At 45.6% G+C, this 13,089-nt stretch overlaps 1 protein-coding gene across 1 annotated transcript in view; it reads left to right on the top strand.

The window, feature by feature from the left end:
- The window catches only part of LOC309552394 (uncharacterized protein), a 121,324-nt gene that overhangs the window by 88,712 nt on the left and 19,523 nt on the right, over positions 1–13,089 (top strand). The window contains exon 6 of the mRNA XM_082253337.1: positions 1,487–1,731. Within this exon, the coding sequence (XP_082109463.1) occupies positions 1,487–1,731 (245 nt within the window). The remainder of the gene's footprint in view (positions 1–1,486; positions 1,732–13,089) is intronic.

Genomic DNA, 13,089 nt, shown 5'->3' with positions numbered 1-13,089 from the left:
AGGAAGGAGCAGAGTCCTCCAGCAGTGCAGAGTATTTCAGGAGAGAAGGGTTAGAGCAGAGTCCTCCAGCAGTGCAGAGTATTTCAGGAAAGGAGAGTTAGATAGAAGAAGGAGCAGAGTCCTCCAGCAGTGCAGAGTATTTCAGGAAAGGAGAGTTAGATAGGAGCAGAGTCCTCCAGCAGTGCAGAGTAGTTTAGGAGAGGAGAGTTAGATAGAAGAAGGAGCAGAGTCCTATAGCAGTGCAGAGTATTTCAGGAGAGGTGAGTTAGATAGAAGGAGCAGAGTCCTCCAGCAGTGCAGAGTATTTCAGGAAAGGAGAATTAGATAGAAGAAGGAGCAGAGACCTATAGCAGTGCAGAATATTTCAGGAAAGGAGAGTTAGATAGAAGGAGCAGAGTCCTCCAGCAGTGCAGAGTAGGTCAGGAAAGGAGAATTAGATAGAGGAAGGAGCAGAGTCCTCCAGCAGTGCAGAGTAGGTCAGGAAAGGAGAATTAGATAGAGGAAGGAGCAGAGTCCTCTAGCAGTGCAGAGTATTTCAGGAGAGGAGAGTTAGATAGAGGAAAGAGCAGAGTCCTCCAGCAGTGCAGAGTAGTTCAGGAGAGGAGAGTTATAGAGGAATGAGCAGAGTCCTCCAGCAGAGCAGAGTATTTCAGGAGAGGAGTGTTAGATAGAAGAAGGAGCAGAGTCCTCCAGCAGTGCAGAGTATTTCAGGAGAGGAGAATTAGATAGAGGAAGGAGCAGAGTCCTCCAGCAGTGCAGAGTATTTCAGGAGAGGAGAGTTATAGAGGAAGGAGCAGAGTCCTCTAGCAATGCAGAGTATTTCAGGAGAGGAGAGTTAGATAGAGGAAGGAGCAGAGTCCTCCAGCAGTGCAGAGTATTTCAGGAGAGAAGGGTTAGAGCAGAGTCCTCCAGCAGTGCAGAGTATTTCAGGAAAGGAGAGTTAGATAGAAGAAGGAGCAGAGTCCTCCAGCAGAGCAGTGCAGAGTATTTCAGGAGAGGAGAGTTAGATAGAAGAAGGAGCAGAGTCATCCAGCAGTGCACAGTAATTCAGGAGAGGAGAGTTAGATAGAGGAAGGAGCAAATTCCTACAGCAGAGCAGAGTATTTCAGGGGAGAAGAATTAGATTGAAGAAGGAGCAGAGTCCTCTAGCAATGCAGAGTATTTCAGGAGAGGAGAGTTAGATAGAGGAAGGAGCAGAGTCATCCAGCAGTGCAGAGTATTTCAGGAGAGAAGGGTTAGAGCAGAGTCCTCCAGCAGTGCAGAGTATTTCAGGAAAGGAGAGTTAGATAGAAGAAGGAGCAGAGTCCTCCAGCAGAGCAGTGCAGAGTATTTCAGGAGAGGAGAGTTAGATAGAAGAAGAAGCAGAGTCCTACAGCAGAGCAGAGTATTTCAGGAGAGGAGAGTTAAGTAACTGTAATGTTGGGTGGAGTAGTGCTGTGACACTGTGGAGTATACATCACATTATCTGCACATATCTCACTTTCAGAGCCACTCTATCAGACGTACCGCCAGTCAGTTATCAATAAGGAGATCCGACGTCAGACTGTTTCACGCAACAGCAGCTTTACCAGCTATGACTCATCTCAGGAGAGCCCCCTCTACTATGGGGGGTCCCCAAAACAAGGCCGGAGGTCTACTGTACCCCATAACACCCTGTGGCAGGAATTACCCTCCGTGACGGAAAGTGGCGTGCTGGAGAGCATGACCAATGAGGAGAAGAAGATGCAGGAGGTGAGCCTTGGGTCGTCCATGTTGTGCCCCCTATGATGTGGGTAGTAATGGCTGGCTTTCACAGTCCCCTCTGTGATGTGTGGTAGTAAAAGTCCCCCTATGATATTAAGGCAGTAATAATTGGCCAGGTTGTCCCCCATGACATGAGGCAGTAATAATGGGTCAGGTTGTCCCCCATGACACAAGATAGTCATTTTTGGCCCGGTTGTCCCCCATGACATGAGGTAGTAATAATTAGCCAGGTTGTCCCCCATGACATGAGGTAGTAATAATTAGCCAGGTTGTCCCCCATGACATGAGGTAGTAATAACTGGCTGGGTTGTCCCCCATGACATGAGGTAGTAATATTTGGTCAGGTTGTCCCCCCATGATATTAAGGTAGTAATAATTGGCTATGTTGTCCCCCATGACATAAGGTAGTAATAATTAGCCAGGTTGTCCCCCATGACATGAGGTAGTAATAATTGGCTATGTTGTCCCCCATGACATAAGGTAGTAATAACTGGCCGGGTTGTCCCCCATGACATGAGGTAGTAATAATTGGCCAGGTTGTCCCCCATGACATAAGGTAGTAATAATTAGCCAGGTTGTCCCCCATGACATGAGGTAGTAATAATTGGCCAGGTTGTCCCCCCATGACATAAGGTAGTAATAATTAGCCAGGTTGTCCCCCATGACATGAGGTAGTAATAATTGGCTATGTTGTCCCCCATGACATGAGGTAGTAATATTTGGCCGGGTTGTCCCCCATGACATGAGGTAGTAATAATTGGACAGGTTGTCCCCCATGACATGAGATAGTAATAATTGGCCAGGTTGTCCCCCCATGACATGAGGTAGTAATAATTGGCCAGGTTGTCCCCCATGACATGAGGTAGTAATAATTGGCCAGGTTGTCCCCCATGACATGAGGTAGTAATAATTGGCTATGTTTTCCCCAATGACATGAGGTAGTAATAATTGGCCAGGTTGTCCCCCATGACATGAGGTAGTAATAATTGGCCGGGTTGTCCCCCATGACAGGAGGTAGTAATAATTGGACAGGTTGTCCCCCATGACATGAGGTAGTAATAATTGGACAGGTTGTCCCCCATGACATGAGGTAGTAATAATTGGCCGGGTTGTCCCCCATGACATGAGGTAGTAATAATTAGCCAGGTTGTCCCCCATGACATGAGGTAGTAATAATTGGACAGGTTGTCCCCCATGACATGAGGTAGTAATAATTGGCCAGGTTGTCCCCCCATGACGTAAGGTAGTAATAATTGGCCAGGTTGTCCCCCATGACATGAGGTAGTAATAATTGGCTATGTTGTCCCCCATGACATAAGGTAGTAATAATTAGCCAGGTTGTCCCCCATGACATGAGGTAGTAATAATTAGCCAGGTTGTCCCCCATGACATGAGGTAGTAATAACTGGCCGGGTTGTCCCCCATGACATGAGGTAGTAATAATTGGACAGGTTGTCCCCCATGACATGAGGTAGTAATATTTGGTCAGGTTGTCCCCCCCATGACATAAGGTAGTAATAATAGGCCAGGTTGTCCCCCATGACATGAGGTAGTAATAATTGGCTATGCTGTCCCCCATGACATGAGGTAGTAATAATTGGACAGGTTGTCCCCCATGACATGAGGTAGTAATAATTGGCCAGGTTGTCCCCCCATGACGTAAGGTAGTAATAATTGGCCAGGTTGTCCCCCATGACATGAGGTAGTAATAATTGGCTATGTTGTCCCCCATGACATAAGGTAGTAATAATTAGCCAGGTTGTCCCCCATGACATGAGGTAGTAATAATTGGCTATGTTTTCCCCAATGACATGAGGTAGTAATAATTGGCTATGTTGTCCCCCATGACATGAGGTAGTAATATTTGGTCAGGTTGTCCCCCCCATGACATAAGGTAGTAATAATAGGCCAGGTTGTCCCCCATGACATGAGGTAGTAATAATTGGCTATGCTGTCCCCCATGACATGAGGTAGTAATAATTGGACAGGTTGTCCCCCATGACATGAGGTAGTAATAATTGGCCAGGTTGTCCCCCCATGACGTAAGGTAGTAATAATTGGCCAGGTTGTCCCCCATGACATGAGGTAGTAATAATTGGCTATGTTGTCCCCCATGACATAAGGTAGTAATAATTAGCCAGGTTGTCCCCCATGACATGAGGTAGTAATAATTAGCCAGGTTGTCCCCCATGACATGAGGTAGTAATAATTGGCTATGTTTTCCCCAATGACATGAGGTAGTAATAATTGGCCAGGTTGTCCCCCATGACATGAGGTAGTAATAATTGGCTATGTTGTTCCCCATGACATGAGGTAGTAATAATTGGCCAGGTTGTCCACCATGACATGAGGTAGTAATAATTAGCCAGGTTGTCCCCCATGACATGAGGTAGTAATAATTGGCCAGGTTGTCCAACATGACATGAGGTAGTAATAATTAGCCAGGTTGTCCCCCATGACATGAGGTAGTAATATTTGGCCGGGTTGTCCCCCATGACATGAGGTAGTAATAATTGGACAGGTTGTCCCCCATGACATGAGGTAGTAATAATTGGCCAGGTTGTCCCCCCATGACGTAAGGTAGTAATAATTGGCCAGGTTGTCCCCCATGACATGAGGTAGTAATAATTGGCTATGTTGTCCCCCATGACATAAGGTAGTAATAATTAGCCAGGTTGTCCCCCATGACATGAGGTAGTAATAATTAGCCAGGTTGTCCCCCATGACATAAGGTAGTAATAACTGGCCGGGTTGTCCCCCATGACATGAGGTAGTAATAATTGGCCAGGTTGTCCCCCATGACATAAGGTAGTAATAATTAGCCAGGTTGTCCCCCATGACATGAGGTAGTAATAATTGGCCAGGTTGTCCCCCCATGACATAAGGTAGTAATAATTAGCCAGGTTGTCCCCCATGACATGAGGTAGTAATAATTGGCTATGTTGTCCCCCATGACATGAGGTAGTAATATTTGGCCGGGTTGTCCCCCATGACATGAGGTAGTAATAATTGGACAGGTTGTCCCCCATGACATGAGATAGTAATAATTGGCCAGGTTGTCCCCCCATGACATGAGGTAGTAATAATTGGCCAGGTTGTCCCCCATGACATGAGGTAGTAATAATTGGCCAGGTTGTCCCCCATGACATGAGGTAGTAATAATTGGCTATGTTTTCCCCAATGACATGAGGTAGTAATAATTGGCCAGGTTGTCCCCCATGACATGAGGTAGTAATAATTGGCCGGGTTGTCCCCCATGACAGGAGGTAGTAATAATTGGACAGGTTGTCCCCCATGACATGAGGTAGTAATAATTGGACAGGTTGTCCCCCATGACATGAGGTAGTAATAATTGGCCGGGTTGTCCCCCATGACATGAGGTAGTAATAATTAGCCAGGTTGTCCCCCATGACATGAGGTAGTAATAATTGGACAGGTTGTCCCCCATGACATGAGGTAGTAATAATTGGCCAGGTTGTCCCCCCATGACGTAAGGTAGTAATAATTGGCCAGGTTGTCCCCCATGACATGAGGTAGTAATAATTGGCTATGTTGTCCCCCATGACATAAGGTAGTAATAATTAGCCAGGTTGTCCCCCATGACATGAGGTAGTAATAATTAGCCAGGTTGTCCCCCATGACATGAGGTAGTAATAACTGGCCGGGTTGTCCCCCATGACATGAGGTAGTAATAATTGGACAGGTTGTCCCCCATGACATGAGGTAGTAATATTTGGTCAGGTTGTCCCCCCCATGACATAAGGTAGTAATAATAGGCCAGGTTGTCCCCCATGACATGAGGTAGTAATAATTGGCTATGCTGTCCCCCATGACATGAGGTAGTAATAATTGGACAGGTTGTCCCCCATGACATGAGGTAGTAATAATTGGCCAGGTTGTCCCCCCATGACGTAAGGTAGTAATAATTGGCCAGGTTGTCCCCCATGACATGAGGTAGTAATAATTGGCTATGTTGTCCCCCATGACATAAGGTAGTAATAATTAGCCAGGTTGTCCCCCATGACATGAGGTAGTAATAATTGGCTATGTTTTCCCCAATGACATGAGGTAGTAATAATTGGCTATGTTGTCCCCCATGACATGAGGTAGTAATATTTGGTCAGGTTGTCCCCCCCATGACATAAGGTAGTAATAATAGGCCAGGTTGTCCCCCATGACATGAGGTAGTAATAATTGGCTATGCTGTCCCCCATGACATGAGGTAGTAATAATTGGACAGGTTGTCCCCCATGACATGAGGTAGTAATAATTGGCCAGGTTGTCCCCCCATGACGTAAGGTAGTAATAATTGGCCAGGTTGTCCCCCATGACATGAGGTAGTAATAATTGGCTATGTTGTCCCCCATGACATAAGGTAGTAATAATTAGCCAGGTTGTCCCCCATGACATGAGGTAGTAATAATTAGCCAGGTTGTCCCCCATGACATGAGGTAGTAATAATTGGCTATGTTTTCCCCAATGACATGAGGTAGTAATAATTGGCCAGGTTGTCCCCCATGACATGAGGTAGTAATAATTGGCTATGTTGTTCCCCATGACATGAGGTAGTAATAATTGGCCAGGTTGTCCACCATGACATGAGGTAGTAATAATTAGCCAGGTTGTCCCCCATGACATGAGGTAGTAATAATTGGCCAGGTTGTCCAACATGACATGAGGTAGTAATAATTAGCCAGGTTGTCCCCCATGACATGAGGTAGTAATATTTGGCCGGGTTGTCCCCCATGACATGAGGTAGTAATAATTGGACAGGTTGTCCCCCATGACATGAGGTAGTAATAATTGGCCAGGTTGTCCCCCCATGACGTAAGGTAGTAATAATTGGCCAGGTTGTCCCCCATGACATGAGGTAGTAATAATTGGCTATGTTGTCCCCCATGACATAAGGTAGTAATAATTAGCCAGGTTGTCCCCCATGACATGAGGTAGTAATAATTAGCCAGGTTGTCCCCCATGACATGAGGTAGTAATAACTGGCCGGGTTGTCCCCCATGACATGAGGTAGTAATAATTGGACAGGTTGTCCCCCATGACATGAGGTAGTAATATTTGGTCAGGTTGTCCCCCCCATGACATAAGGTAGTAATAATAGGCCAGGTTGTCCCCCATGACATGAGGTAGTAATAATTGGCTATGCTGTCCCCCATGACATGAGGTAGTAATAATTGGACAGGTTGTCCCCCATGACATGAGGTAGTAATAATTGGCCAGGTTGTCCCCCCATGACGTAAGGTAGTAATAATTGGCCAGGTTGTCCCCCATGACATGAGGTAGTAATAATTGGCTATGTTGTCCCCCATGACATAAGGTAGTAATAATTAGCCAGGTTGTCCCCCATGACATGAGGTAGTAATAATTAGCCAGGTTGTCCCCCATGACATGAGGTAGTAATAATTGGCTATGTTGTCCCCCATGACATGAGGTAGTAATAATTAGCCAGGTTGTCCCCCATGACATGAGGTAGTAATAATTGGCTATGTTTTCCCCAATGACATGAGGTAGTAATAATTGGCCAGGTTGTCCCCCATGACATGAGGTAGTAATAATTGGCTATGTTGTTCCCCATGACATGAGGTAGTAATAATTGGCCAGGTTGTCCACCATGACATGAGGTAGTAATAATTAGCCAGGTTGTCCCCCATGACATGAGGTAGTAATAATTGGCCAGGTTGTCCCCCCATGACATAAGGTAGTAATAATTAGCCGGGTTGTCCCCCATGACATGAGGTAGTAATAATTGGCCCGGTTGTCCCCCATGACACGAGGTAGTAATAATTGGCCCGGTTGTCCCTCATGACACGAGGTAGTAATAATTGGCCAGGTTGTCCCCCATGACATAAGGTAGTAATAATTAGCCAGGTTGTCCCCCATGACATGAGGTAGTAATAACTGGCCGGGTTGTCCCCCATGACATGAGGTAGTAATAATTGGACAGGTTGTCCCCCATGACATGAGGTAGTAATAATTGGCTATGTTGTCCCCATGACATAAGGTAGTAATAATTAACCAGGTTGTCCCCCATGACATGAGGTAGTAATAATTGGCCAGGTTGTCCCCCATGACATGAGGTAGTAATAATTAGCCAGGTTTTCCCCCATGACATGAGGTAGTAATAACTGGCCGGGTTGTCCCCCCATGACATGAGGTAGTAATAACTGGCCGGGTTGTCCCCCATGACATGAGGTAGTAATAATTGGACAGGTTGTCCCCCATGACATGAGGTAGTAATAATTGGACAGGTTGTCCCCCATGACATGAGGTAGTAATATTTGGTCAGGTTGTCCCCCCCATGACATAAGGTAGTAATAATAGGCCAGGTTGTCTCCCATGACATGAGGTAGTAATAATTGGCTATGTTGTCCCCCATGACATGAGGTAGTAATATTTGGCCGGGTTGTCCCCCATGACATGAGGTAGTAATAATTAGCCAGGTTGTCCCCCATGACATGAGGTAGTAATAACTGGCCGGGTTGTCCCCCATGACATGAGGTAGTAATAATTGGACAGGTTGTCCCCCATGACATGAGGTAGTAATAATTGGACAGGTTGTCCCCCATGACATGAGGTAGTAATATTTGGTCAGGTTGTCCCCCCCATGACATAAGGTAGTAATAATAGGCCAGGTTGTCTCCCATGACATGAGGTAGTAATAATTGGCTATGTTGTCCCCCATGACATGAGGTAGTAATATTTGGCCGGGTTGTCCCCCATGACATGAGGTAGTAATAATTAGCCAGGTTGTCCCCCATGACATGAGGTAGTAATAACTGGCCGGGTTGTCCCCCATGACATGAGGTAGTAATAATTGGACAGGTTGTCCCCCATGACATGAGGTAGTAATAATTGGACAGGTTGTCCCCCATGACATGAGGTAGTAATATTTGGTCAGGTTGTCCCCCCCATGACATAAGGTAGTAATAATAGGCCAGGTTGTCTCCCATGACATGAGGTAGTAATAATTGGCTATGTTGTCCCCCATGACATAAGGTAGTAATAATTAGCCAGGTTGTCCCCCATGACATGAGGTAGTAATAATTAGCCAGGTTGTCCCCCATGACATGAGGTAGTAATAACTGGCCGGGTTGTCCCCCATGACATGAGGTAGTAATAATTGGACAGGTTGTCCCCCATGACATGAGGTAGTAATATTTGGTCAGGTTGTCCCCCCCATGACATAAGGTAGTAATAATAGGCCAGGTTGTCCCCCATGACATGAGGTAGTAATAATTGGCTATGTTGTCCCCCATGACATAAGGTAGTAATAATTAGCCAGGTTGTCCCCCATGACATGAGGTAGTAATAATTAGCCAGGTTGTCCCCCATGACATGAGGTAGTAATAATTGGCTATGTTTTCCCCAATGACATGAGGTAGTAATAATTGGCTATGTTGTCCCCCATGACATGAGGTAGTAATAATTAGCCAGGTTGTCCCCCATGACATGAGGTAGTAATAATTGGCTATGTTTTCCCCAATGACATGAGGTAGTAATAATTGGCCAGGTTGTCCCCCATGACATGAGGTAGTAATAATTGGCTATGTTGTTCCCCATGACATGAGGTAGTAATAATTGGCCAGGTTGTCCACCATGACATGAGGTAGTAATAATTAGCCAGGTTGTCCCCCATGACATGAGGTAGTAATATTTGGCCGGGTTGTCCCCCATGACATGAGGTAGTAATAATTGGACAGGTTGTCCCCCATGACATGAGGTAGTAATAATTGGCCAGGTTGTCCCCCCATGACGTAAGGTAGTAATAATTGGCCAGGTTGTCCCCCATGACATGAGGTAGTAATAATTGGCTATGTTGTCCCCCATGACATGAGGTAGTAATATTTGGCCGGGTTGTCCCCCATGACATGAGGTAGTAATAATTAGCCAGGTTGTCCCCCATGACATGAGGTAGTAATAACTGGCCGGGTTGTCCCCCATGACATGAGGTAGTAATAATTGGACAGGTTGTCCCCCATGACATGAGGTAGTAATAATTGGACAGGTTGTCCCCCATGACATGAGGTAGTAATATTTGGTCAGGTTGTCCCCCCCATGACATAAGGTAGTAATAATAGGCCAGGTTGTCTCCCATGACATGAGGTAGTAATAATTGGCTATGTTGTCCCCCATGACATGAGGTAGTAATATTTGGCCGGGTTGTCCCCCATGACATGAGGTAGTAATAATTAGCCAGGTTGTCCCCCATGACATGAGGTAGTAATAACTGGCCGGGTTGTCCCCCATGACATGAGGTAGTAATAATTGGACAGGTTGTCCCCCATGACATGAGGTAGTAATAATTGGACAGGTTGTCCCCCATGACATGAGGTAGTAATATTTGGTCAGGTTGTCCCCCCCATGACATAAGGTAGTAATAATAGGCCAGGTTGTCTCCCATGACATGAGGTAGTAATAATTGGCTATGTTGTCCCCCATGACATAAGGTAGTAATAATTAGCCAGGTTGTCCCCCATGACATGAGGTAGTAATAATTAGCCAGGTTGTCCCCCATGACATGAGGTAGTAATAACTGGCCGGGTTGTCCCCCATGACATGAGGTAGTAATAATTGGACAGGTTGTCCCCCATGACATGAGGTAGTAATATTTGGTCAGGTTGTCCCCCCCATGACATAAGGTAGTAATAATAGGCCAGGTTGTCCCCCATGACATGAGGTAGTAATAATTGGCTATGTTGTCCCCCATGACATAAGGTAGTAATAATTAGCCAGGTTGTCCCCCATGACATGAGGTAGTAATAATTAGCCAGGTTGTCCCCCATGACATGAGGTAGTAATAATTGGCTATGTTTTCCCCAATGACATGAGGTAGTAATAATTGGCTATGTTGTCCCCCATGACATGAGGTAGTAATAATTAGCCAGGTTGTCCCCCATGACATGAGGTAGTAATAATTGGCTATGTTTTCCCCAATGACATGAGGTAGTAATAATTGGCCAGGTTGTCCCCCATGACATGAGGTAGTAATAATTGGCTATGTTGTTCCCCATGACATGAGGTAGTAATAATTGGCCAGGTTGTCCACCATGACATGAGGTAGTAATAATTAGCCAGGTTGTCCCCCATGACATGAGGTAGTAATATTTGGCCGGGTTGTCCCCCATGACATGAGGTAGTAATAATTGGACAGGTTGTCCCCCATGACATGAGGTAGTAATAATTGGCCAGGTTGTCCCCCCATGACGTAAGGTAGTAATAATTGGCCAGGTTGTCCCCCATGACATGAGGTAGTAATAATTGGCTATGTTGTCCCCCATGACATAAGGTAGTAATAATTAGCCAGGTTGTCCCCCATGACATGAGGTAGTAATAATTAGCCAGGTTGTCCCCCATGACATGAGGTAGTAATAATTGGCTATGTTTTCCCCAATGACATGAGGTAGTAATAATTGGCCAGGTTGTCCCCCATGACATGAGGTAGTAATGATTGGCCAGGTTGTCCACCATGACATGAGGTAGTAATAATTAGCCAGGTTGTCCCCCATGACATGAGGTAGTAATAATTGGCCAGGTTGTCCCCCCATGACATAAGGTAGTAATAATTAGCCGGGTTGTCCCCCATGACATGAGGTAGTAATGATTGGCCAGGTTGTCCACCATGACATGAGGTAGTAATAATTGGCCCGGTTGTCCCCCATGACACGAGGTAGTAATAATTGGCCAGGTTGTACCCCATGACATAGTTACATAGTTACATAGTAGGTGAGGTTGAATAAAGACAATAGTCCATCTAGTTCAACCTGTGTAGGTGTGTGTGGCTGTAATCATCTCTCATACCCCTGAATGTTCTGATCCTTGAGATGTAAGTCTAAGAGTCTTTTGAAAGCCACCATACTTCCCGCAGAAACCACCTCTTGTGGTAGAGAATTCCACAATCTTGTTGCTCTAACAGTAAAGAACCCCCCGCGTTGCCTGAGGTTAAAACGCTTCTCCTCTAATCGCATTGTATGCCCTCGAGTCCTCATGCAATCCCTTCGAATGAACCGCTTTTTTTCTAAGCTGGGATCCCCATTAAGATATTTATAAATTGCTATCATGTCCCCCCTCAGACGTCTCTTCTCCAGGGAGAATAAATCGAGCGATTGCAGACGCTCTTCATAGTCAAGGTCCTCCAATCCCCTAATTAGTTTAGTTGCCCTTCTCTGGACTCTCTCCAGCTCCAACACATCCCTCCTGAGGACTGGCGACCAGAACTGGACAGAATACTCCAGATGCAGTCGGACCAGAGTTTTATAAAGTGGAAGGATTATAGTCTTATCTCTGGATTGCATCCCCTTCTTTATGCATGCTAATATTCTGTTGGCTTTGGAAGCTGCCGCTTGACATTGCATGCTGTTTCCTAATCTATCATCAACCAAGACTCCCAGATCTTTCTCCATTTTTGATTCCCCCAAGGGTTCCCCTCCTAACGTGTATTGTGTTTTTATGTTTTTAGTCCCCAAGTGCAAAACCTTACATTTCTCCACATTAAACCTCATTTGCCATGTCGTTGCCCACTCCGTTATTTTGTCCAGGTCATTCTGTAGGATATCTGCTTCATGTTGTGAAGTTATTGCCCTGCCCAATTTTGTGTCATCTGCAAAAACTGATATCGAACTACTGATCCCTTCCTCAATGTTGTTTATGAATAAATTGAACAAGGTTGGTCCCAAGACTGAGCCTTGGGGGACCCCGCTTACCTTACATAAGGTAGTAATAATTAGCCAGGTTGTCCCCCATGACATGAGGTAGTAATAACTGGCCAGGTTGTCCCCCATGACATGAGGTAGTAATAATTGGACAGGTTGTCCCCCATGACATGAGGTAGTAATATTTGGTCAGGTTGTCCCCCCCCCCATGACATAAGGTAGTAATAATAGGCCAGGTTGTCCCCCATGACATGAGGTAGTAATAATTGGCCAGGTTGTCCCCCATGACATGAGGTAGTAATATTTGGCCAGGTTGTCCCCCATGACATGAGGTAGTAATAATTGGCCAGGTTGTCCCCCCATGACATAAGGTAGTAATAATTGGCCAGGTTGTCCCCCATGACATGAGGTAGTAATAATTGGCTATGTTTTCCCCAATGACATGAGGTAGTAATAATTGGCTAGGTTGTCCCCCATGACATGAGGTAGTAATAACTGGCCGGGTTGTCCCCCTGACATGAGGTAGTAATAATTGGCCAGGTTGTCCCCCATGACATGAGGTAGTAATAATTGGCTATGCTGTCCCCCCATGACATGAGGTAGTAATAATTGGCCAGGTTGTCCCCCATGACATGAGGTAGTAATAATTGGCCAGGTTGTCCCCCCATGACCTAAGGTAGTAATA

This window comes from Pelophylax lessonae (genome assembly GCF_965119305.1).
Source record: "Pelophylax lessonae genome assembly, chromosome: 4".
Taxonomy (NCBI): domain Eukaryota; kingdom Metazoa; phylum Chordata; class Amphibia; order Anura; family Ranidae; genus Pelophylax; species Pelophylax lessonae.
This window is presented reverse-complemented; position numbering and strand designations above follow the sequence as displayed.